The sequence below is a fragment of the Lithobates pipiens genome, unplaced genomic scaffold (assembly GCF_037356315.1).
Source record: "Lithobates pipiens isolate NorthernLeopardFrog02 unplaced genomic scaffold, aLitPip1_a1.2 Scaffold_27, whole genome shotgun sequence".
In the NCBI taxonomy this organism is placed as follows: Eukaryota; Metazoa; Chordata; class Amphibia; order Anura; family Ranidae; genus Lithobates; species Lithobates pipiens.
The window spans coordinates 62174245-62202155 of record NW_027507788.1 but is presented as its reverse complement, the minus strand read 5'-3'; the positions used below and the strand labels follow the sequence as shown (position 1 = coordinate 62202155).

At 41.7% G+C, this 27911-nt stretch overlaps 1 protein-coding gene across 1 annotated transcript; it reads left to right on the top strand.

Moving 5' to 3' along the window:
• The first annotated feature begins 880 nt into the window (after positions 1-880).
• On the top strand, positions 881-21646 carry PTH2 (parathyroid hormone 2). The gene is made up of 3 exons (XM_077456113.1): positions 881-1018; positions 3188-3313; positions 21129-21646. The coding sequence occupies exons 2-3, from the start codon at positions 3204-3206 to the stop codon at positions 21574-21576; spliced, it is 558 nt and encodes a 185-aa protein (XP_077312239.1). The 5' UTR covers positions 881-1018; positions 3188-3203; the 3' UTR covers positions 21577-21646.
• Positions 21647-27911: the final 6265 nt, after the last annotated feature.

Genomic DNA, 27911 nt, shown 5'->3' with positions numbered 1-27911 from the left:
AGATACTCTAACTGCCTCTGTTATATAGGCAATATACAAAAACAAAACTCAATTGATAGCCTCTCTCCTACACAACATTGCTATATGTGTCTTCTGGGTTTGCAGCTATCACATAACTACCCTAAGTTTCATAATTCCTATCAACACCGTTTATGAGCACCAAATTTCTCTTTCAGAATAAAGTCATGTTCAAGTAGATAAGAAAAACTTTTTTGCCATGCAAATAAACTTTGTTATTCTTAAAATTTGCTTCTCTAATGATAGGAAAATTCAAGAACAAGGGCAGCCATTATTTCACGTCTTGTTGTCACATCATCTGTCAGAAAGGCTGGTGACTCATGTCTAGGCTCCAAGCAGCTAACAAGCTAACGATGGCTCCTGTTCCATAAACAATTAGACCATCGGCGCTACATTTTTAACAAGGTCACCCTTAACCCCAACACATCAGGTCATAGAGTTTCCTGGACATTTGATATTGTATTATTAAATACAAGACAACAGGAAAAGAAAAAGGAGGAGGTGGGTTAAGCAAGAGGTCCATTGTTTCTGCTGACTTTGAATTAAAACCAACAATATTGGATTCTTCACTTGCGGACCTGACACCAGTCTCGATCCTGAGGTTTTGCAAAGAAGACTCACCTAATTTTTGCATGTCATTATTCAATTCATTAAAGTGTCCAGTTTAACCAATGTACCATATATTCTGTGCTAAAGAAATAAAGACAACCAATAAAGTAAATATATCCACTTCCTCTTGCCTCCTCCTTTATGTCTCGACACAAGGCCTTGGACTAATAGATGTTGAAGAGCTATCGAAGAGACCCGTGAGTTTGATGGGCAGAGGTGACATAGTCAATTTTTCACATAAGGAAACGAGTAAGAAATTTGCGTCATTTCGGCATCATATATGCGTGTATATAAATGAAAAGAGGAGCTGGTGTAGTAAGAAAAAAAATCATTGCACTTCTTAGAGGCTCCTCAAGACAAAAAGTCAAGAAGATAAAGATAGACTATTCAGGTAAACTCATTTTTTTCAATATGAAACTACTAATACTTAAATACTATTGTATATTTGTACTACATCATCTTGTATGCTTGTAGCAGTACTTAGAAAAGAAGATACACTCTTTCAATATGTATTACTAAGACCTGTACAAAAATATATACGTAACATCAACTCAATCTTCTTTAAAGCAAAGGGTACATTGATGCTAGTATTATAACGCTAAATATTTGAAAGTTATCTAAAGAATATTTTCTTTTCAGGTTTAAAAAGTAAACCACACAAAAAATATTAGTGTTTGGTAGATTCTGGAGAATTAAGCCACCTACTTTTATCCCTTTAATATTTAGTTCCTTGGGGACTATATTGGCAGGATCTCTGTTAGAATTTCTGGCTCTCTAAACTGCTGTGGCCAATGGGGGTAGGGCTGGGGGATCTCACTCTCTCTGTTGGATATTCCACTTGTTTTGCAATATAGAGAATGCAACAGGACATGTTGGAACAACCAACAGTGGGGGAGAGCACCTATAACCTACAGGTGAACAAGAACAGAGCCAGGAAAAATGATAGGGATATCTCCCCATTGAAGTATTAAAAGGCATATAAGAACCCAGATGTTTATTGAGCCTACTGGTCTAACATTCAATAATAAATATATCACTTTTAGGTGGTTTGACTCTTTATAACTATAATAATCACAAGGTGTCTATTTTAATATAGTTGTAAAGATTCTCGTGGCTTATGTTGTTGTGCACATTCCACAATGCATGAAAAAATTGTCCTATTGCTTAAAATATACCTAAAAAACATAAATATATATATTCTCTATTGGTTGAACTGGATGGACTTGTGTTTTTTTTCCACCAGATTAACTATGTAACTATATTGTAAATGTACATTTTTGTGGAAGAGGGACAAAATTCCAAGTGGGAAAAAAATCAACAAAAGGGGTAAAAATCCAAGGCAGTGAAAAAGAACCAGAAAATATGGTGGTAACATCTTGCCACCTAAATTTCCAAAACATAAATGTTGTTGGTGTGTGACTCAACTCATTACTATGTATTAAAAATTGATATATCAGATTTGATTGGACTGACTATAATAATAGAAGAACTATCGGTTCTGGCAAATATACTATGGTACAGTTTTGCAAATTTAGACATTTAAAAGTGGTTCCCATGAAATAGCGTTGTCTTCTAATAGGTGTACAAAACATATTAAAGAGGTAAAGTTCTAAAGTTAAAATAACCTAAAATAAGGAGCATTGTACAAGTGTGTTAACCAACAGCAACTAATCCTTGTTTGTGCTCTAAATTAATTAAATATGATGTGATTTGTTGCTATGAGTTATTGTACTTTGTACACTATTATCCTTCTGCATTTCCTGTTGTGTAGACAATACATGTTTATAATATGAGAAAATGTACACGTGTAAGGTGGTAGACAGAAATGTAATTGTTTCTTCCAATGCTTTACTTTTCCAAAACATATGAGATTAAGATTTTTGCTTTACATAATTAATGTTGCACAATTTTAAACCTGTACCAAGTAAAGAATAGTGGGCCATCATTGCTAATCTAGTTCTGAAAAAGCAGTTTGCCTAGAACAAGTATGTCAAAGCAAAGTCAGAGCTTTTGGTGTGCATACCTATACAGAGGCAGTGATATAAAATGTATTGAAGCCAATGGACAATCAATGCCTCTGAGAATAACATTTCCGATTCCTTAGCTGCATTTGTAGACCAGAAGTAGCAGGAAAATCATCAAGTTTTGTGGACGAGAGTTCTCAGGTAAGTATTTGAGGGTAATGCAATCAGATAGCATTTGGAGCAGGTACACCAAAGTGCAGTTTCTAACTTTAGGTCTAGTTTAAAGTCAATTTTGTCTTAAAAATACAAGGACATTATATATTGTGCCCCACCTAAAAATGCAGCATTATACCTGTTTAAAACAAAGTATCTGTGCAGAAGAGTTAGAAAATAAAAACCTTACCTTTAGATTCCACACTGAAGAGAGATTATAAGAAGACACTTAAGCACACTGCATAATTGGGTAGGGCTCCTCTCCTCTCTTTAGACTTTCTAAATCACTGATACTTATGTCTATATAATATACACAGAGATCAGTGTATAATATGTATTAAGTTATAACATGAAATGACATTAATATATTTGATGCTTTTTAGTGACATTGCACAGGGCATGGAAAAAAGAGCTGCTGAGCGAAGTTTCTTTCTGATCACAGTCCTTCTGGGATACTGCATTGTGTTGTCCTCTACAGCCATAATCACAAACATCCGGAGTCCAAACAGGTAATAAGCAGAGTATTGATTTTTTGCTACAATTTAGGTAGATAAGCTTTACACTTTATATTAGGGAAGTTGAACAAAGGTAGGATCCACAAAGAAGAAACTTGTATTAGGCTCCTGTATAGACTCTGACATTCGATTATATAGGAATTTAAAGCAGAAGAAAATGAGTGAAGGGAACAAACATGATTTATTTTTTGAGTTGACAGGTAGAAGTTATTAGTGCATTAGAACTTTGATTACTCTAAGTTCATCTACAAAACTTTTGATAGTAATGCTTCATGCCAACCTTATAGATATTTCATTTACTGCTAATAATATGTACTAAAATGAATCATATTTTAGAAATGAAAAAGATAATTAATTATTAAGACAAAAAAGAAACCTTATTAGGAAATTGTAATTCAGTTATATTACATACCCGGGAAACATATTAGGGCCTTTTATTGACTCTTTCCTTTGAGGCTCGGTTCACACAGGGGGCGACACGAGACGACACGACTTGCCGTGCCGCGACCTGACAAGTCGCCCCCGTTCTGTACTACGGAACCGTTCTAAGAGGAGCGACTCGAGTCGCTCCGACTTAGAAAAAAGGTTCCTGTACTACTTTTGGGCGACCTCGGGCGACTTGCATTGACTTCTATACAGAAGTCATTTGCAAGTCGCCGCTGAGGTTGCGGCAGGTCACGGCGCGGCAAGTCGTGTCGTCTCGTGTCGCCCCCTGTGTGAACCGAGCCTTACTGAGAGGATACTCCTATTCAAACTCTAGGGGACAGTCGATTAAAAAAAAATGTTTTTCATTGTCGTTTGAGGACACCTAAAGCACTTCAAATGCTGTAGTATTTATCATTATATTTTGAGTCAAGATGATTTTGTTTTTTGTTTTTGTTTTTGTTTATTCTTTGTAGGGTTATTTATTTCTATTTTAACAAGGATACTCATATAATATTCATAATTGAAACATAGACTCCAAAGGATAACATATTTTTTTTTATAAATGTAAAATGTAATGGTCTTTGGTTGATTTGTTATCTTTTGGTGCTTAAGGCTCCATTCACACTTGTGAGAGTCCAAAGTTGTGCGATTTCCATTTTGATTTGGATGCGACTTTGGCTTTGACTGTTACACAACTGTTGCATTGATAACATTAAGATGTGACTCTCATGCAACTTTTGATAGTTTACATTGCAGTCTATGGCACTCAAGCCACATGAAAGTCTTATCAATGTAGTGCAGGAATCTTTTTAAAGTTGCTGTGACTTTCATTGAATGGCTTTCATTGAAATACATGGGCTGCGAATTATGCAACTTTATGTGTTCAAAGTCACATGACAAGTTGCACAAGTGTGAATGGAGCCTAATAATTTAATGATCTTATTTAGTTTACAAATAATCATATAATTAATGACGTAAGGATTTCCAGAGACCCTAGATGTATCAGGCTAAAGAAAAAGTGTTGCAGAAGCAACCTGCCCTTTGACTGGCTTTCTCTGATTGAGAGCTTAAACTAAACTGTCAGATAAGAGATGAATAACTGTAATTAAGTTCAGTACTTACATTTATAAGTATAGTTAAAACTGTTTTTGTTTTTCATACAATAGTGAGGGGTTAAAACATCTGTTTGTGTCCCAGCAAGGAGATTTATCTTCACCTCCTGTCCCAGAGATGCAATAAGTTAGAGGAAGGTTGTCATTGGAACAGGTGTCCTCATTGGAAGATTTCAGCCACCTCTTGTTTTGGTGATAACTGTTAAATGTTGGATCTCCCATCACCTTTTAAGTGACAGTGACAAGTAGTGGGCTGAGTCTACCTAGCTGAGACACAGACAGCAATAAAAACATAGACAAAGAATAGTTACAATATCCTGGGTAACGCTATTATATAAATTAATCAATGTGCTAATCATGTATTAATAAATATATTAGTTAAATCACCAATAAATCTATATTATTATTACTATTATTAATATTATCATTATTACACAGGATTTATGTACAGCCAAAAGTTTGTGCAGCGCTTTACAAAATAAAGGGAGAACAGTTACTCACTGCAAAGTATATTCCCATAGGCAATAATTTTAAAAGGCCAATGTTAATAAAAACTATAAATAATAAGAAAATAGTTTTTAAAAAATATTAAAATTAAAGAGGGATTCCACCTACAAAAAAAATATTAAAAGCCAGCAGCTATAAATACTACAGCTGCTGACTTTTAATAAATGGACACTCACCTGTCCCGGGTTCCAGCGATGCCAGCAGCCGAGGCCGATCGATCGCTCGGCTCTCGGCTGCTGCCGCCACCATTCTAGGTGAGGGAATCAGGAAGTGAAGCGAATCGGCTTCACTTCCCGGTTCCCTACTGCGCATGCGCGAGTTGCGCAGCGCAATAGGAATTGTCCGCGCTGTCTCTGAGACCCGTGTGTGTCCCAGCAGACAGCGTGGCAGGACAGGAAATGGGGTAGACTCCCACAGGAGTCTATGCCCGGAAGTGGGTGTAAATACCTGTCTTTGACAGGTATCTCCACCCCCCTCCCCCCTGAAAAGTGCCAATTGTGACACCGGAGGGGGGGAGGGTTCCGATCAGCGGAAGTTCCACTTCAGGGTGGAACCCCGCTTTAAGGTACACTATCATCATTTAAATGTTATAAAGAATATAACAGAGTTATAGAGTTTGGAAAAAGGAAATCAGGGATGCAAAAATTCAAAACGAACAACAGATTGCAAAAGATAGTAGGACAAACTCCCACAAATTCTTCAAATATATTAATAGTAAAAAGGTCAGGTCTGACCTGGTTGACTGGAGACAAAGAGAAGGAAAATGTACTAAATACCTTCTTTAGCTCTGTGTATACAAAGGAGCATGGGGGAGATCATGTCCATAATGTGCATGGTATTGAGCTCCAAATGATTCACAATGGCTCAAAGTGATATGGTCCAGAAATATTTAGACAGAATAAAGGTGGACCAGATGGCATACGCCCATGTATCTTAAAAGAATTGAGTTCTGTCATTTCCAAAGCCATTGTTTCTAATTTTTAGGGACTCTTTAATGACTGGAATGGTACCATGGAATTGGCGTAAGGCCAATGTGGTGCCTATATTTAAGAAGGAACCAAAGTCTCTACCAAGCAACTATAGATCTGTTAGTTTAAAGTCTATATTTGGGACGATACTGGGGAGTTTAATAAAAGACCACATAGATGAACTCTTGCTGGAAAAAAGTATTTTAAGTAACAGATCAAATGGATTCATGAAAAACAGAAGTTATCAAACAAACCTGATTTATTTTCATGAGAAGGTAAGTAAAACATTGGACAGAGGGGTGGGTGTTGACGTGGTATACTTGGATTTTGCAAAAGCGTTTGACCCAATTCCCTGCCCATGGCTAATGTGTAAGGTTAAGTCTACAGGTCTGGAAAAATCTGTTTATAATGAATAGAAAACTGGCTAAAAGACTATATTCAGAGAGAAGTGGTTAATGATTCTGAGGCCGCGTACACACGGGCGGACTGTTCGCCCAACTTTGTCCGCTGAACAGTGTTTGGGCGGACAGTCCGCTCGTGTGTGGGCTTTCAGCGGACAGTTTCAGTGGACAGTTTGACGAACAAGGTTTTTCGGAATTTCCGAAAAACTGTCCGCTGAAACCTTGTTTCAGCGAACAGTCCGCTCGTGTGTAGGCTTGTTCGTCAAACAAAGTTGCGCGCATGCCCAGAAAGGATTTTCACGCCGAAAGTTATAATGCAGTGTATAGGACGTCGTATTTTTCGTCCCGACGTACGTGCCGTTCACGTCATCGCGCACGGTTTCAGCAAACTGTTCGTCCGTCGTGTGTGGCCATGTCCGTTCATGCTAATTTTGAGCGGACTGTTTGCCGAAACTGTTTGACGGACAAAGTTGGGCGAACAGTCCGCGCGTGTGTACGCGGCCTTACTCTGAATGGTCTAAGGTTATCAGTGGTGTACCCCAAGGTTCATTTAATAAATTAATATATTTATAAATGATATAAGATCTGGGATTAAAAGTACAATTTTAGTGTTTGTAGAGGACACTAATCTAGGCAGTGAAATTACCTCAATGCACTGTTTAATTGGGCAACTATGTAGCAAATGAGGTTTAATGTTGATACTGTAAATGTAAAGTTATGCACTTGAGGGCTAAGAATATGCATGCATCATACATACTAGGGGAAGTATAACTTGGGGAATCAATGGTGGAGAAAGATCTGGGTGTTCTGGTAGATCATAAGTTTAATAATAGCATGCAATGCCAAGCTGTGGTTTCCAAAGTGAGCAAAGTAATTTCTTGTATTAAGAGAAGTATGGACTCCAGAGAGTAAGATATCATTTTACCTCTGTACAAATCATTAGTAAGACCTCATCTAGAATATGCAGTTCAGTTTTGGTCACCAGTTCACAAAATAGATATCAGGGAACTGGAGAAAGTGCAGAGAAGGGCAATCAAACTGATAAGAGGCGTGGAGGAGCTCAGCTATGAGGAAAGATTAGAGCAGTGATGGCGAACCTTGGCACCCCAGATGTTTTGGAACTACATTTCCCATGATGCTCCACTATACTGCAAAGTGCAGAAGCATCATGGGAAATGTAGTTCCAAAACATCTGGGGTGCCAAGGTTCGCCATCACTGGATTAGAGGAACTGAATTTATTCTCCCTTGAGAAGAAGAGATTAAGGGGGGATATGATCAACATGTATAAATACATAAGTGGTCCATATCGTGAATTTGGTTTTGAGCTATTCATTTTTTTTTTTTACCTTTTTACCTTTTTATTTTATTTCCTTTAAATAAACATGTAAGACATACATACCTGTAAGAATAAAGAAGCTTCAAAATCCAGAGATACAGATACATATTTCCTTCATTGTCACATTTAACTATTAAACCCCTCGTACATTATTCTTTCTTTAACCTTTTAAACCCCTCCTTTCCAGCCTCCGTTCCCTCCCCTCTCCCTCCCAGCGCCTTGTTTTACAACAATTTACTGTGCCTTGACTTTTTGTGTCATCACTAACCAATAATTATATTGCTATTATACTACTCTCCCTTCTCTCTTACTTGCTTTCCTTCTTTCCGGTCTGCTCTCCCTTCCTTGTACCGTCCCCTCGTTCTTTAATTCACCCTTACAATAAACCTAGTAGCCCCCTTTATGGTGGGCAGCCCATTTTGTCCAACCATGGCGTCCATATCTTTAGAAATTTGCAAAAGTTCCTTCTTCTAGTATATACCACTTTTTCCTTCCATATAGTGTCATCCATCGCCTTTGTCCATTCTTCACATGTGGGGGGTCTTACCGATTGCCAGTTCTGGGCTATTATCTTTCGTGCCTGAAATAGGCACCTTACTACTACTGTTTTAACCTTTTCCGGTACCTTAATTCCCTCTGTTTTTCCCAGTAGACACACCTCCCCAACCAGTTCTAGCTTAGTCCTAAAGGTATTATTAATGGCTTCCACTATCCCTGTCCAGTACCTAAATAATTTTGGGCACTTCCATATCATATGGATCAGGCCCCTAATGTTTTGACACCTTGGGCATTTAGCGTCCACTCTGTAGCTGCACCTAAAAAGTTTTTTTCGGGGTATAATTAACCCTATGTAAAAGAAATAGCTGGGACATTTTTTATGCAGGAGACACTGATACCAGGGCACTACCCTCCAATATTCTCCTCCACTGCTCTTCTGTTATCCTTACTCCAAGGTCCTCCTCCCACCTATTTTTGTTTTTAACCAATCCTGCCCTAGTGATGGTTTTACTACAAAGCTGTTCATATAACTCAGATATCAGCCCTTTGAATGACTCCATTTTAGCAACTTTTTGAATAAGAGGGATTTTACACCATTCTACTGTTTGGGTTCTAAAATGTGTATATTAAGCGTGTCTGATTTGAAGGTACCAAAAAAAGGAGTGGTTTGGAATACCATAGTCCCTCCTTAACTCCTCAAAAGATTTCAACCTACTCCCCTCATATACTTGGGCCAGTCTTTCGACACCACACTTTTCCCATTAACTTACTTTACCTATAGGTAATAAGTCTAGAAAATACTTATTATCCCACAATGGGGTATATTCTGTTGGTCCTACATATCCCATTCCTTTTTTAACCTACTGCCAAACCTTTGTAATTAATCTTAATGTAGGGCACCCAGGAAGGAGGGAGTCTGCTTCTAGGGCTTCCACCAATTTACCATGCTTAGCTCCCTGCAACAGCATTAGCTCCCTTTTATTCCTATCACCATATCGCAACCCCTCAAGTGCTGCAACTGAGCAGCTAAAAAGTAGCTACGTGGGGTGTGGAACTGGTGTACCCCCTCTTTTATTGGTAACTGCAGTGTCTGTAAGCCTATGTGTTGTTGTCCATTCTTCCAGATTAATTCCCTAAACAAAGTTTTGATCTTTTTAAACCATTTCATTCTTATCCAAACTGGAGCGTAATGTAGATAATACAGGAACTGGGGCATCCAAACCATTTTTATTAAATTAATTCTACCAGCGACTGACAGGGGTAAGCGGTTCCAGATGTCACGCTTCCGTCTAAATCTGAGCAGGAGGGGGGCAAGGTTGTCATCTAAATATTGGTTTAGATCTCTTGTTAACCATATTCCTAGATACTTCATCCTGTCTACCACCCGCAGTTGAACAACTCTCAGATACACTCTCCTGATATTGGTGCTGGTGGACCTATTCGTTAAAAACCCAGATTGATCTGGGTGTATACGTTTTTGTATATGTTTATTCACCCTTGCTGCCAATACTCTTGTGAGTATTTTAGCATCGGAGCACAGCAATGATATTGGCCTGTGCAATGAGATATCCAATGATCTTTCTCTTCTTTTGGCAATACAATTATTGTGGCTTCTCACATCGAAATAGGCATCCTCCCTCCTATTGCCACATCCTCTAGAACCTTCAATAGTTCTCGGAGCAACACCTCCCCATACCACCTATAGATCTCCGTCGGGGACTTCTGATTGGCCACAGCACTTTGTAGTTCCTCCAAGGTTATGGGGCTCTCCAATTCCTCTTTCGCTTGTTCTGAAAGTGTTGGTACCTCTATCCCCCCAAAGAATCGATCCACCCCCCCCCCTTCCTCTCTCAGCCTGGATTTATATAACTTTGCATAATAATGCCTAAATGAATTCAGAATTTCAGGGGTCCGAGAGGAAATGTCCCCCCCTCCCGGTATCCTGATTGCCACGATCCCTAACAGGGAGTTGTTGGTTTTAACCAACCTAGCAAGCATACGGCCTGCACTCTCCCCATCAGCAAAAGCCGCTTGTCTCTGAAAGAGGTGCTTGTTCTCAACCTTTCTCGTAACAACCTTTCTATGTCTCTGCTGGCTTCTAAGCCATCTCTCTTGTTTTTCAGGGGTTGAATCTTCCACATATTGTTTTTCAGCCTCTACCACTTCTCTTCTAATACTCTCTTCCCATTTCCTAGAGCTTCTCTTAATCCCTGCCACCTGCTGTATTATTAACCCTCTGAGAAATGCCTTTAAAGTGTCCCATACCACTCCTATTGGTGCTGTCCCCTCATTTAAAGTTACAACCTCTTTTAATTTTGCATTTATCTCAGTTGGTTCCCCCATTAACTACAGCCAAAATGGACTTATTTTCCACTCCCTTTGCAGGTTTTTATCCTCAACTTGGATCGTTAATATTAGAGGTGAATGATCTGCCACTTCTCTTGGGGCGTAAACTATGTCTTTTACTAGATGTAGCGCCTTGCCGTTTTCAAACGCCATGTCAATTCTTGATAGTGTATTATATGAGCTGGAAAAACATGAATACTGCTGCATGGTTGTGTTCCCAGTTCTGCAGGTATCACACACACCCACTTCTTCCATAAATTGGGCCAAATGGCCCTCAGGGACATTATCTGATTGAACCCCGGGTGGAAACCTATCTTTTCTCTTATTGAGGACTTCATTAAAATCCTGCACCACAATAACTGGTATACCCTCTTTATCTTCCGAAAATTCTACCAAATTGAATAAGATCTCAATTTTAAAGGGTGGTGGAATATAAATATTTGCCAGAACGTAGGGTTTGTTTTCTATTTGGCAGTGTAAAAAGCCCATCCTTGTCTATTATGACTCTCTAAGGGGAAAAACGCGCCTCGGTTCTGACCATTATGCTCACTCCCCTTGAATAGGAGGAATAAACCGAATGGTATTGGAACCAAAATTTCTTGCTATAAAGACCCCCCCATAGTATCTTTTGTTAGATATGTCTCTTGTAGACAAACTAGGTCTGCCCGACTTTTCCCCATATTTGAGAAAACAGACATTTTTTTAACTGGGTTCCCGAGCCCCCTGATATTCCAGGAGGCTATATTCAAACTACTAGATTGTGTAAGCGGGGATTCTGTTATATTCCTGGCTTAGAAGATGATGACAACCAAAGATTGGGGAGCAACCCACCTCCTTTAGTAACAAATTATACCCACTTGAAAACATTTCTCCAAAAACCTGAATGTCTTTCATCAGTAAGTGACCAGCCAAGTGAATTATTATACTGATCCCGTTTTGTGATACATAAAAAAAAGAGTTACATATTACACTTAAAGTTCTACATCCTGTAGATTCTTCTTATTCTCCTCAAGCCATCTTGCCACCTCAGATGTGTATCAAAAAATTGTGTCCCCCCCAGAGCCGCTATCCGCAAACGGACTGGGTACAGTAAAGCGTACATGATTTTATGTTTCTGAAAGGAATGTTTAATCCCTATAAACTCTGCTCTGTTTTTGTAACATTGGAGAATAATCTGGGTAAAATGATATCCTGACACCTTTGAAAAAAATATTCCCCCTTCTCCCTGGCTTTTTTCAACAGAGTTTCCTTATCCTTATAATTATAAAACTTTAAGAGCATTGACCGGGGATGTCCACCAGTTGGTTGAACTCTGGCTGTAACTCTGTGAGCTCTCTCTATAGCGAACAAAGGCGAAAACATAGCCTCCCCAAACTCCTCTTTAATCAACTTCTCCAGGAACTCAACGGGATGGGGGCTTTCACACCCCTCAGGAAGTCCCACCACTCGTACATTACTCCTACATGCCCTGTTTTCCATTTCATCCAATTTTGAAATCTGAAGAGCCATTTTTTTTCACGTATTGATTTGATTTCCTGTTTAAAGGGGAAAAAGTAATCTTCCATTAAACTCAGTCTTTCTTCTAAAGCTGTGGTCCTTTCAGTGGTTATCTGCAGTTTTTGGCCCAGCAAGAGTAGTTCCTCCTTAATTCCCCCAATTTGTTCACATAGACTGTTCAGTGAACTCTTGCATGCATTAACAGCGATAAGTATATCCTTTAGTGATAGTTCTTCCTGTTCTGCTAAAGGTGTGTGAGGGTTTGGTTCAACCACAAGCTCTGAGCTCCCACTTACTGTCTTATTATTACCTGCCATCTTTATCCCTGTTGATGCAGAACTTTTCTGGCCCTGCGCTTTACCTTGGCTTTTTCTATCCTGAGAGGATTGAGCCTTTACAGTTGGCTGCTGAGGCCCTTTATTAGGAGAATTTTTCGGGGTATGAGCAAACCTTTCAAGTTTAGCTGCTGCGGCCGCTGCAGCCTGGCTTCCCTTTTCCTTCTCTTTCACCGAACGTGTTGTTTGTAACCCGGAATTCTCCTGATGTGGCTGCTCCTCTCCCCTCTTTCTAGTCATATTGCTTACGTTGATAAACAAGTGCTGAACCAGCACCTATTTTTCAGAGAGGGAAAAAGAAAAGAAGGGGATATTGTGCAGCGGTCTGCGATCTCTGCAAACTTTAACAATTTTAGCAATTCCAAAATACGGAAGTAGCACAAGAGTGTTTCAATGCTATAAATTTGCAAGGTAGCAATGTACTGTCCAGACTACAGCTGCAGAGGCCACACAAAAAAAAGGGGGCAGGGAGAGGGCCAAACTACTGAATAATGTACAACAAGGCCTCAAACAGCATCAAAATAGTAAGGCATGAGAGCTACTTTTCACGGTTTGTACAGTTTTTTCAAGTGCAAGACCTGGATGACTGCTTATGGCGGCCCTGGCGGTTTTCAGGAGCATAAAATGTCCCAGAAATATCCACTGGTATTAAATTATGATTACTATAGCCCTGGAATAGATGTGTTTATCCAAGTCGCAAGTGTTTTTGCAACTTTCCCCTAGTATTCGATTTGAATTGAATTGAATAGAGGAACAATACAGAGAGACTTGTGATAATTACTTTGTCCTGGTTTCAAACAGCTTGGATTTTTCGCACAGCTCCTGCTCACACCCCTTTCTCTGGATAGCAGATATGTCCCCTCTTTTTTTTCTTTCCTGTTTTAAATGTATAGAAAGTCACTCACCAGTCCAATGAGCCCCGGTTGTACCCTCTCACACATCACCTGTATTCATAGCCTTTTCCTCCACTCTTGCTCTCACCACTTATCTCTGCCGCTGCTGTCGTCAAAGCACAGATGGATTAACAATCCTAATGACTTTACACAGCCTCTCATAGCTTCTCATGTCACAGCTTCAGATTCTCCCCTCCTGCACAGCGCTCATCCCACCCAGGCAGCCGCCCACGCCATATCGCTCGGCTACATCCCACTCCGGCCGCCTGGCAGTCTCCGGCTATCTCCGGAAATCTCCGTCAGTCTCTGGTCCGGTCAGGTATGCCAAGCGGGACAGAGAGGAGGTACACACGCTCCTCCATTCACATCTCACTCTCCCGTGTCCCACATCTGGCCACGCCCCCAAGAGTTATTCACTTTAAGGTCATCACAGAGGACAAGGGGGTACTCTTTACGCATGGAGGAAAAGAGATTTAATCTCCTAATACGGAAGGTTTTCGTCACAGTAAGAGCTGAGAAAATGTGGAATAGACTTGTTCAAGAGCTGGTTCTGGCCAGCTCAGTAGATTGCTGATGCCATTGCCTCTCAGGAGATCAGGAAGGATTTTTTCCCCTGCTGGTTACAAATTGGATCATGCTTTGCTGAGGTTTTTTGCCTCCCTCTGTGTCAACTGTGGGTATAGGATTGCGTATATGGGATTGCATGATATTTTTTTTTCTTTTTCCCTATTATAGTTTGAACTAGATGGACTTGTGTCTTTTTTTTCAACCTCACTAACTATGTAATTCAATACAAGAGGAATCAGAGGGCCTTGCCCATTAGTGTTTAGGTCTGGTTCACACTAGTGTGATTTCTAATGCAACCTGAGTCGCACGGAAGTGCGTGACAGGGGAAATACATTGTTTTCAATGGTGGCTGTTCATATCAATGTAGCACAACTGCGATGCAAGTTTGAGGAAGAGTTCTGTGCTATTTTGATGCAAAGCAGTGTGATCTTGTAACCCATAGACCTAAATGGAAAAGTTTCAAAAACGCATGTACATGTGTTTTTGATGCGATTTTGGTGAGTTTTTCGCAGTAATAGTTGTCATCAAAGGCATAAAATTGCATCCAGAAATGCATAGCACTGAAGCTGCATTTCAATCACCCACTGCATAAACACTTTCAACAATACATAAAAAAGTAATACACTTTATTAATCACAGCACTAATATTGTCACAGCATTAAATCATATTATAATATTACAGCATTAATATTGTCCAAGAAGGAACTATACTTACTGTAAACCCACAATAACATTTAGATAAAAAAAAAACAACAACGTATTTTAAACCTTTTACCGGCCTGTCTACATAGAACATGCGTAAGTATCATAATCGCTTTGTAAATGTATCTTTGTGAACTTCAATAAAGAAACATGGGGCTACTAAAAGTCTATAAAGCACATTAGAGTTGCAAAAAAAAAGACCATTCAACCCCTTTCAAACTGAGGTATTTTTCAGGCTCCCCTGCAGTCTGAGTGTAAATGCCCGAGGACATTCACACTGAGGCGATGCACTGGCAGGATGTTAAAAAAACTCCTGCAAGCAGCATCTTTGGGGCGATGAAGGAGCGGTGGAGGAGCAGGCCCTCCAGTGCTCCTCCACCACTCCTGCCCATTGAAATTTATGGGCAGCGCCGTCGAACCACTGGCAAAGCGCTGCTGCAGCAGCGCTTTGCCGGTGGTTTTAAACCTTTTTTGGCTGCTGGCAGGGGTTAAAAGTGCCCCACTAGCGACCAAAACCCTTCTCAAAAACTATGGTAAAGTGTCGCTAAAAATATTGGTGCTTAACCGCCGACGCCTTGTGTGCAAGCAGCCTTATAGAATAAATATAAAATATTGTATATTAATATTTTCTACTCTGCTTACTCTGTTATCATTTCTGGGTGCAAAGGTTTTTTTAACCACTTCCTGCCCATCCTATCGTCAAATGACAGCTGGGCAGGACCTATATCATCCCAGGTAAATGCCATATGATGTCCTCCCAGAGCGCGCCCCGCGCGCCCCTGCAACGTTATTACTGACTGCACCAGACACAGCCTGATGACTGATCGGTGTACCACCCGCCGCAAGTACCATATGATTGCTGACCAAATACAGCAGATCACATGACAAATGCAAACAATGAATGACTTTGATTCATGCCATTCATTATGTACAGTTGTGTTGCTAGCTGTTATTGGTCAAAGTGATGGCACAGAGAGGGTCAATTACAACACAGATTTAATTTAATTCAGTAAGAATTAGGGTTGCATCCATACCGTTTTTGAGTGCAGGTAGCAACAGACGAAAGTAGACTCTGGACTGCCACACTCTTCACAAAAAACACCTTTCTTTATTAAAAAATCACATCAAAACCCAGCAAACACAGCAGACAAAAAAAGTTTACATTTCGCACTAGCAGTAGTGCTTAATCATGCCAGATGGGCATCCACCAAATGGAAGGGATGACTGACCACTGGTAGAAGCTGCAAGGGTCAGTGATGTGGAGAAGCCCCAAGTGGACCAGCCATAGGACTCCAAACCTGACGAATGGTGCAGCTGGTTTGGTTGAGTGGCACACTGGATGTGTCATGTCTCCAACACAGCTCGATGTTGAACCGCAACAAGGCTTGGGATGGAACAAAGGTGCAGCTGTAGAACAGATGGAAAGCTGTCAGCAGGCTGTACTCCTGATAATGTGTCAGCTTGTTGATATCTTTCCATCTGCTCTACAACTTTTCTGAGGTATGCCTCAAGTTGTTTGTAGCCATCACCCCCCAGCACTGGATTACAAGGAATCTTTTGTTGTTTGTTTTTTATTTTTTGCATGCCTCATTTTGCTTTTCCTCCTTTTTCTTTTCACAATTGCCATTTTCTCTAATTCCCTGTACACACAACAGTTTTTTCCATTGGAATAAACTCTGAAGGTTTTCCCGACTGAATTCCGACAGAATTCCACTGAAGCTGTCTTGCGTACACGCGATCACACCAAATTCCGACCGTCAAGAACGCGGTGACGTACAACACATACAACGGGACTAGAAAAAGGAAGTTCAATAGCTAGCAGTCAATAGCTTTCATCTCGTACTTGCTTCAGAGCATGCGTTGTTTTGGTATGTCGGTACAGCATACAGACGAGCAGTTTTCCCCATAGGAATTTGTTCTGTCGAAAAAATATAGAACATGTTCTCTTTCTCGGACCATCAGAATTGTTGACGTAAAAAGTCCTTTGGGGCATACACAAGGTCAGAATATACGGTGAAAAGCTCCCGTCTGACTTTTTCTATCAGAAATTCTGACCGTGTGTATGGGGCATAAGGGCAGATGAATCCATCTCCCTTCAGTTCCCAGAACTCTGTCCAGAGCTCTGGGTCTGCCTCCTGAAACATGTGACAGGAACTTCCAAAATAAGCTGTGAGGCCAGGGTTACATCACCAGTGCATCAAGAAACCAGCAATTGGAAAAATAGTCATTGTAAGCAAAAGTAAAACATATTTGCCTTACCAATGAATGTAAGATGATTTCATACCAGCATGCAGAACTGCATGTGTGTGTGTGATTTTTAGTGAAAGGAGAAAAGGAGATTGTTTAAAGCCACATTAAAGCCAAAACCCTCTGTTTTCTGGAGATCTGGCCAGTAACACATCTCCTGTGTTAGAGTGCCCCCACTCTGAATGAAAGCGCACAGGAGCACCTTTAAACAGCAGCACTGTCAGTCTTGTGGGGAGGGGAATGTTATGCCGCGTACACACGATCAAACAATCCGGTGGAAAAGTCCGGCAAACTCAAGTCCGCCGGACAATCCCCCCGTGTGTAGGCTCCGGCGGACTTAGAAAGTAGTTTTGCCGGACTCGCATTTCGGCAAACAATCCAGCCGTGTGTGTGCCAGTCCGCCGTACTTTTGAAATGAACAGACTTTTCCCGCCCGGAGAAAAGTCCGCTCATTTTGAGCACGTCTCCAGGTAGCCGTCACCTGGTATGGACTTAAAGGGGAACCCCTACGCAGAAAAATCGGCGTGGGGGTCCCCCCTAGGTCCACATCAGACCCTTGTCTGAGCATGCAACCCGACCGGCCAGGAAAGGGGGTGGGGACGAGCGAGCGCCCCCCCTCCTGAGCTGTGCCAGGCTGCGTGCCCTCAACATTGGGGGTGCCTTGGGGAAGGGCTAGAAGAGCTAGAAGAAGGTGCGGTGGCCCGGCAAGAAGAACCGAAGAGGGGGACAAGACCCCCAAAGAGGGGGAAAAGACCCCCCGAAGTCGGAAGAAGAGGGCGGCGGTGAAGAAGAAAGCCGGGCTCCTCCGCTAGCAAAAGAGCTAGCAGAAGATAGCGGAGGAGTCCGGCGAGAAGACCCCCAAAGACGGACAGAAGACCCCTGGAGCTGTGCAATAAACTATTTTAACCCTTGTGTGTTGTGTTTTTTTTTACTTTTTTACAGGTGAATGGGTAGGGGTACATTGTACCCCATACTCATTCACATAGGGTGGGGGGCCGGTATCCGGGGGCCCCCTTATTAAAGGGGGCTCCCAGATTCGGATAAGCCCCCCGCCCGCAGACCCCGACAACCAATGGCCAGGGTTGTTGGGACGAGGCCCTTGTCCTCATCAACATGGGGACAAGGTGCTTTGGGGTGGGGGCCGGCCGGGTAGCGTGCTCGGACAAGGGTCTGATGTGGACCTAAGGGGACCCCCATGCCGATTTTTCGGCTTAGGGGTTCCCCTTTAAGTCCATACCAGGTGACGGGACCAGCGATGCCTCCTTCGCTGGCCACGGCTACCTGGAGACGCGCTCAAAATGAGCGGACTTTCCTCCGCGTGTGTCGGCGAGTCCGTTCATTTCAAAAGTACGGCGGATAGTCCAGCGGACTTAGTACGCCATATTAGTCCGCTGAAAAAGTGCCATTTGTGGGCAAGTAGCTCATTCGGAAAGTCCGGCGGACAGTCCGGCGGGTAGTCCATCAGACTAAGTCCGCCGGATAGTTGGCTACGTGTGTACGCGGCATTAGACATACTAGCAAATTTAGATACACTAACATACTGAGACCAAACTCCAGCTAACACTTTGTAAGCAGTTGCAGCAAAAGCTTTGTTGCTTTATGGATAAAGGTTTTACATAAATAAATAAAAGATAATCAAAAACGATTTGTCTCTTAGCCTTCTAACTACTGCATTTGCAGGACAGATTGTTCTGTTGGATCACAAGTTAAAACAAAAGAAAGAAAGCACTAAAAAGAAAAGTAATGCAGCCATCACACCTGAGAACTGTTAAACTGGAATATAATACATGTTTGCTTGTTGTTTGGGATTAATACCACTTTAACTCTTGTTGCATCAGAGACAAATTGCAAAGTGTACATACTTACCTACAGGATTATCAAACAGATACTAATTGCTTTTATTTCAACACAATCCTTATATTTGTTTTAACTACTGAATGTTTCACTTTACAGAAGATTTTCACCTCATTCACTAGGCTAAAGGGAAAATTCTCTTACAAAATGAAAGTACCCCTTTGCAAAATGAACAGCCTGTTTGCCTTTAGTATGTCAACCCCAGTATCTCCAGAGAGACAATTGGTTGATGCTAATATAAATATATGCAATAAAAACTTGACAGGAGTTCCCTACTCCAAATCAAAAAAGGTTTGCCTATACAACTTAAGATAAAGAATAAAAGAAATATCTGTGCTAAATAAGCCACAATGACATACAGAAGCTATGCACTATAACCCAGATAGTAGGCACAAAATCAGAAATATAGCAAAAAAGTGCAGCGCTATAGATATGAGATACAATTAATTAAGGTAAGGTAATGTTAATTGATATAAGTGAATATTAAAGTGCAATAGTGTAAATGATGTCCATGACAGTGAACCATATAAATCAATACAATGCACACCGATAATTAATGCCAGTATATCATTAATACACAAAATGCACACCATTAAAAAATGTCCAGTATATCATTAATACACAAAATGTCCATATGATGATATAATTAGTGAATAACTTGAGTTCAATAAATAAATTCCTGGTGCACTGTGAAGTAAATCATCCATAAATAGTGAAGTAAGAAACTTGACCACGTGAGACCACCACCACAGATAGACAGGAGGCTTACCAGAAAACCAGTGACCATCCTTATTCAGGGGGGTCATACAAGGCTTTTTGGATCCGTGATCCGTTGGAGAAATAACTGGAGCCTGGAGCGATATCCCAATATGCTGGGCCTTCACCACCAGATGATATACACAGGTGCTGGGTGATGGTCCAATCCAATCCACAGCCAAAAGTGCAAGTGAAATATAAAAAAACAAAAGGAAAAACTCCAATAGCGCAATAATGCTACAAAAGGTGCTTTATTGGAGAGGAAATGCAATGCTGCATAAAACAAGATGACCCACAAACAAGTCACTGGAATAGTTAGGTAAAAATTGGAATTCCAAACAAAGTAAATTCACATCAGTGCATGCGCAGAGCGTGTGTGCGTAACAGCATTGCATTTCCTCGCCAATAAAGCACCTTTTGTAGCATTATTGCACTATTGGAGTTTTTCTCTGGCTTTCTGGTAAGCCTCCTGTCTATTTGTGGTGGTGGTCTCACGTGGTCAAGTTTTTTAATTCAATATTTAAGAATGATTGACTTCACAGTGCACCAGGAATTTATTTTCATGAACTCAAGTTATTCACTAATTATATCATCATATGGACATTTTGTGTATTAATGATATACTGGATATTTTTCTCAATTAATTATCGGTGTGTACTCTATTGATTTATATGGTTTGCTATCATGGACATATCATTTGCACTATTGCACTTTAATATTCACTTATATCAATTAACATTACCTTAATTAATATTATCTCATATCTATAGCGCCAGACTTTTTTTGCTATATCTATTCAACTTAAGCTTTTCAATGCTGTAAGCAGGTGAGAGTATATTCAGAGATAAAATTGAAAAGCGTAAATTTCCACTCACAAAAGAGAATTGACCATATTCATATTCAATATTTCATACGTATACTAGAAAACAAAGCAGAAGAGCAGCACACCAACCTCATGCGATAAAAGCTACACATTTCTCACATTAAAATAAACATAGATGTATTGACAAGCATGTGTAGAAGCAGCATTTATCATTGTCACTGTAAAATTCCCATCAGTATGATTAGTCAGCTCACCCTGGTTAGCTGTGGGGCTTACTTTGTAGTGGTTCAAGGGTGTCTAAATGTATTTTAGCATTGCTCAGAATAAAGAAAAAAAATCTGCAAAACCAATATACATCCACTTTAACATATAAAATGCATGTTGATAGATGCAAAAGGTATATTGATCATAGTGACATATCTAATATACCATACATACAGTATATCACATCTTTATTTCTTAGATTATTTTTTACATAAAACTATTGCTGTATGGTAAACGCAAATGTTAATTATGCCTTGTATTATTTTGTTCTTCTAGACTTTGGAGAAGAGATCTTTCTGACCAGTCAATAAATAATAATCAGAAAAACCCCTTTATGTCTGGGCCAGACTCGTGGAAACAGCAGCTCCCTTCTATATCATTACACAACTGGAGTCTTAAAATGTTAACATCGAATATTCTCCCCAATGAACCCACTGAAGAGAGAGCCAGAAAGTTACTCCTGCAGCCCATCGCCAGGCAGATTCTGTTTGGCTCTAATGAGATAGCCAAAAAGGTATTGCCAGATGACGATGAAATCAAAAGTGCAATATCTGACCAGAGATGGCTTCCTCCGTGGCCTGCAAATGAAGAGCTGGATAAAAGGAGCATTGTGGTGGCTGATGATGCTGCCTTCAGAGAGAAGAGCAAAATGCTCACTGCAATGGAGAGACAGAAGTGGCTCAACTCATACATGCAGAAACTTCTGGTAGTGAACTCCACTTAACTAGCTGTACATTGTGTGCTCTAAAAATATATTCACTTACAATAAAAATGATCTCAACTTTTCATTGTAACCTGTGTCCACGTGTGTACACCTTCTGTATTTTTCACCATTTATGGCAAATGTTATAATGTAAGGAAGGTCATTGAAATAATGAAATATGATCATTATAGATACATTACTTATATGTTACTGGAAATAGTAACCATTCAGTTTAGGGCTGGGGGAGTGGGCAAAAACAAACCATGACCAATGCCCACAGAAGAGATTGACTAACATCTAACCGAAGGACTGTGGATGTCAGCTTGGTAAAAGTATCAAGTAATCTCTGTGGTCATGAGAATGGAAGCCCTTACAGTACTGCTGTATATGTACTGTTGGTGCTGTCTGCCATTGATATATTAAAAACAACATGCTTTAAATATATAAACAGTAGAACACGGCAATTTACAGGACTTATGGAAAGAAGAAGTGGCCTCCGAACCGGACCTTTCTATTACCTGGGTACATGGGCGTCCGCAGAACTTTTTTCGGGGGGGGGGGCATCATTTTAGGGTCACCCATGCACCGCCCCTTTTCGACAATGTCATGATCACATTATCATGGTCAGAGACTGCAGACATAGTACAGTCCCTAGGATAAGTAATGGATAATGGCCAACAGTCCCTCTTACCAGACCCAGCAAAACTACAGCAGTGATCCCTCCGGCTGGATGATCGCTCACTCTGGGTTCCCCTGGGGCGACTCTGGTCAGTAGTGTAGCATGTCTGTACCCTGGTAGTGGATAATTTTTTCTCTCTGGTGGCACTGGGCAGCGTTTCTCTCTCTGGTGGCACTGGGCAGTGTGTCTCTCAGGCAGGAAGCTGGGCGGGGACCTGTTGAGAGCTGCCGTCTCTTGTCCCTGATAGGAGAAAGGGGGGGGGGGGACGAGTGGGGGAAACAGTTGATAGCCCTCAGCACGCCTTTCTCCTGTCACAGTGACGCTGAGTTCTCTGCTGGACTGAGCAAGGAAAAGAGCCCGAAGTCACACTACACTGATGGGGGGCTTGACACCACCTTGATGGTGTTACCCCACTGGTGGATGGCACCCGGGTGTGGGCTGCCCGCACCCCGATAGCGATGCAACTGTGCTGAATTTAAGATCTGATCTCTGATTCCAGGGGGGGCACTTGACCCCCCTTTCCCTTACCTACGGACGCCCATGCCTGGGTACTTTAGATAATGCATACTGTAAATGACTGTGCCAAAAATTCATCTGGGCATTTGCTTTCATTTTTTTCTTAAACATATACTAATGTGTTTTGTGCTAAACATAAACATAAACTTTACGGTGCACTAATGTTTCTCAAATTACAGTGTGATATACAGTATGCTGTCATCACTAGTACAGAAGCCCCTCCCAGTCTAACTTTTCAGTAAAGACCCCCCAGTACAGACGCACATTTCCAGCCTAACCCTTTAATACAAACACCCCCCAGTAAAGACACCCCAGTACAGCTCCCCTCCTAGCCTAATCCATCAATACAGACACCCCCAGTACAGACGTTCCTAACCTAACCCTGAAGTACAGCCATCCCAAATTAAGTCCCACTCCAAGCCTAACCCCTCATTACAGACTCCCCCAGTACAGCCCCCTCGTACCGTCCTAACCCCTCAGTACAGATGCTTCCCAGTACAATCCCCGGTACAGATAACCCCCAATAGAACCCCCCCAAACCCCTCTTCCAGACTAAACCCTCAGTACAGTCCTTTCCCCTAGTACAGACACCCTATACAGAAGCCCCCCTCCCAGCCTAGCCATTCAATACAGACACCCCCATATAGATCCTCCCAGCCTAACCCCCCTCAGTACAAATCTCCCCAGTACAAAACCCCCCATCCCAGCCTAAGGTTTCAGTGCAGACTTCCACTGTACAGACCTCCCTTCCAGTCAACTCCTCATTGCAGACACATCCAGTACAATTTCTCCTCCCAACCTAACCCTTTAATACTGCCCCCCCCAGTAAAGATACCCCCCAATGTAACCCTTCAGTACAGACCCCCCCAGACAGATGCCCCCTTCCAGTCTAACTCCTCAGTATGGACACCCCCAGTATAGACACCCCCTATTACAGACCCCCCTTAGTACAGACAACCCCTCCCTGTTTAATTCTTTACTAAAGCTCCCCCTCCCCATCTTAATCTTCTATATATCTTCCCCCCTCCCCCAAGCCTAACTTCTCAGTAAAGAGCCCACCAGTATAGATGCCCCCTCCCAACCTAAGCCTGCAGTACAGACAACCCTGAGTAAAGACCCCCTCCCGGTATTACCCCCTATGTGCAGACCCCCTCCAATCCTAACCACTCAGTACAGACTCCGCTGTACAGATGTCCCCTCCCAGCCTAACTCCTCAGTACAAATAGTCTCAGTTTTTTTCCCCGCAAAGTTTGCTAGAAAGGGTATATAGCAATGCGGTTCATATAGAATTTTTTGTGTTAACATGTGGTCACGCCCCTTTAGCACTTGATGGATTATATACACGTTGAAGCAATTGGGATTTGTGCACAGGTATATCTTACTTCTATTGTATTGCATTGCAGGTCAGTGGCCAGACCTGAACCTTGTAGCTCTCCTACAACTTTTGTCTGTCTGACCCATGTTGGCACTGTATCCACTGAAGCATTTGCATTTTACAGAGCAGAGTAGGGACTGGCCACTGAGGAATTACTTTGATGCAGTTGGTCAGCTTAAACATATGTTGAAATACATGTGAACAAAAAATCCCTGTTTTTCTTTGTTTGAAATGTTTGCTAAAAAGGGTATGAAGTGTACAGAGAGTTTATCCAGAATTTTTAGTGTTTACACTCCTCTAGCACCTGATGGATTATATACATGTCAAACAAATGCATTCCCTCACCAGTATTCCAACAGTACAAAAAAAATTACCTTTGCCACCAACTATAACTGGCCTTTGCAGCAAGCAGCACGTCAAACAAAAGAAAATTCACAGCGCAATTTATCTACCAGCCTGAAACCAACCAAATTAGCCTGTTTAACAGTATGTGCTACAAACAGGGGTTTAGTTTGTACACATTTGCAAATACATGCGTAAGCTGTAGAGCCACTTCACGGCACTCCATTTGCATTTTGCAGAACAGAGTAAGGACTGGCCATTGAAGGATTACTTTGATGCATTGGCCCGCACTTCGCCTGTTCAGTGAACATCTGAATTTGCGGGTAGCTCGGTGGGATGTTCACCCACCGAGCACCCCACAATGCACTGCGTGCTTCACAGTGAATTCTAGGGCCCTAATTAAATAAAGCCTTGCACCTGACTGCTGGTCAGGTGCAAGACATCGCCAATTAGTACTGTCAGAACCCTGATTGGACAAAGTGGTGATTACTTTCTTCAATCACAGCTCAGTACTCATAGTCTCACCCCAGACTATAAAAGTTAACTTCCCATAGCCAGCTCTTGTAGTGGGTTGGAGTGGAGATAGATTAGAGTAGGGCTCATTTTGCTACTAGCAGTTAGTGTGTTCACTTATTGTGACCCTTGAGTGCAGTATTAGTTTATTGTTAGTTTAGTGTGTGAGAATAGTGTGTCAGTGTAGTGTGTTAGTATAGTGCACTGTTTAACACAGCTTTATACAACATTTGACTGAGTGTAGAGTGTTTAGTGCTAGTATAGTGTGTGAGAATAGTGTGTCAGTGCAGTATAGGGATGAGCCGAACACCCGCCAGTTCAGTTTGGAGCGTGTTTCCCTGTTTAGAGCAGTCCCTGTACAAAATGACATTTCTAAAGGAATAAAATTCATTTAAAACTGCTGTCGGGTCCTGGCAATATGGATGAAAATTATTGAGAAAAACATCATGGGTACCCCCCCCCCCCCATTACCAGGCCCTTTGGGTCTTGTATGGATATTAAAGGGAACCCTGCATCCAAATTTAAAAAAGAAAAGGCGCAGTATACAGGCAGTCCAAACAAGACAGGGACTGTAGGTTTGTTCTTAAAGGGATTGTAAAGTGAATAAAAAATAAAAATAAAATAACAAACATGTTATACTTACCTCCACTGTGCAGCTCGTTTTGCACAGAGTGGCCCCGAACCTGCTCTTCTGGGGTCCCTCGGCGGCTGTCTCCGCTTCCTCCCGCAGGTGCTTCTCACGTTCATGCGAGCTCCCTCGCATGGTGAGAAGCTATAGCTGCTCGCTGTATCACACGGCCCCGCCCCCGGCGCTCCATGCCAGTGGATGTGATTGACAGCAGCGCGAGCCAATGGCTGAGGTGGAAAGGACGTCGGGGGACGAGTGCGGGACTTTCGGGGGTTGAGGTAAGTAAAACGGGGGGGCTCGGGGCGCAGGCAATGTCAGATGTTTTTTCGCCTTAATGCATAGAATGCATTAAGGTGAAAAAACATTTACCTTTACAACCCCTTTAAGTATAATCTGTTTGTAATTTGGAACAGGTATATTTTGTAAGTTCCAGCCAAAAAATACATTTTTAAGCTTTTTGAATAACATAGGGTAGGGTTATTACCCCTGTAACATTTGTTTTGTTGTCTGTGCCCCTGTTTAGAAGATTTCACCTTTCTGTCCCAATGACAATTGTATTTAGAAAATTTTGGGTTATTAGGGAAACAAGGATTGGTGATAAAGCATCAGTGGAGACCCTTTTTTCCCATATTAACTCTTACAGGGGAGAATTTCCATTCTTAGGGGTAGATTTCCTCCTGTTGCCTCCCTCCGTTTGTAAGTAGGAGTCTTTTGTAAGTCAGATGTTTGAAATCGGGGGGCCGCCTGTATATACTATACGGCCTGCCCTATATACTCTGCAGAAAATTGGGCCTTAGGTGTTGGTGGTACCAGAACACTGTAAGCCCCCACAGCTACTCTTGGTGGGTGCTGGAATGGGCGCTGCTGTGAAATAATATATCAAGAATTGTAATTACATGCCACTGTTAAACAGGGGCAGAAAAAATTGGGCCTTTGTTGGTGGTGAACTGGTGGTGGTGCCACAAAACTGTAAGCCCTCACAGGTACTCTTGGTGGGCGCAGGTACGGTCCCTGCTGTGAAATAGTATATCAAGAATTGTAATTACATGCCCCTGTTGAATGGGGCAGAAATATTGGGCCTTAGGCACTGATGGATGGTGGTGCCACAACACTGCAACCCCTTACAGATACTCTAGTTGAGCGCAGGAATGAGCCCTGCTGTGAAATATTACAGCAAAAATTGTAATTGCATGCCCCTGTTAAACACAGGCAAAAAATTGGGCCTTAGGCACTGATGGTGGTGCCACAACACTGCAACCCCTCAGAGAGACTCTAGTCGAGTGCAAGAACAAGCCCTGCTGTGAAATTTTACAGCAAAAATTATAATTATACGACCCTGTTAAACAGGGGCAGAAAAATTGGGCATTAGGCACTGGTGGGGGTGCCCTGAAACAAAAATGTTCTTAGAAGCTATCAACAGGACTTTTCCAAAGCCTCTTCAATCCTATGGAATGCCCTAACCCAATCTGTCCGCCTATCTCCTACTTTATTAGCTTTTAGGCGATCCCTGAAAACCCTTCTCTTCAGAGAAGCCTATTCTACCCACACCTAACAACTGTATTTTCATTTTCTCCATCAGCTCACCCCCCACAATTATTATCTTTTGTTTCAACTTGACCATCCCTTCTAAATTGTAAGCTCTAACGAGCAGGGCCCTCTAGTCCCTCCTGTATTGATTTGTATTGTAAATGTACTGTCTGCCCTCATGTTGTAAAGTGCTGCGCAAACTGTTGGTGCTATATAAATCCTGTATAATAATAATAATAATAATAATAACATGAACATTGAGGAGGAATAGGATAGTCACTCAGCATAACAGGATAGTTACTCAGCCTAGGCAGTCTTCAAGGGATCTCACATTCATAGAAAAATTTATTGGTTACATCAGGATCAGGTGCTTGGTAGCTGCTGATCCAAGACTGATTCATTTTTATGAAGGTGAGCCAATCAACTGAGTCTGTGGACAGGCGTACTCTGTGATCGGTTACAAAGCCTCCGGTAGCACTGAATGTGCGTTCAGAAAGAACGCTGGATGCAGGACAGGCCAGTAGCTCAATTGCATATTGTGCAAGCTCTGGCCAGTGATCCACCCTCAACACCCAGTAACCCAGTGGATTTTTGGTCAGACGGCCACCTTTTCCACTTCTCCTTCTGTGACTGACCGAAGCCTCAGCAACACGTTGTCCAGGAGGACCAGGAAATTGTAACCTCCCAGGCTCTGGAAATGCATTGCACAAACCTGTCTGCAAGGCCTCCCAAAGATGTTTCATCCTCTGCGAAGGCTGGATAAGTTCCGCAACCTT

What these genes read in the sequence shown, in the direction of transcription:
- PTH2 (XM_077456113.1), top strand. Translation starts at nt 3,204, where the DNA reads ATGGAAAAAAGAGCTGCTGAGCGAAGTTTCTTTCTGATCACAGTCCTT. An exon ending in AACATCCGGAGTCCAAACAG is followed by an intron (nt 3,314 to 21,128) that starts GTAATAAGCAGA and finishes TTGTTCTTCTAG; the next exon opens with ACTTTGGAGAAGAGATCTTT.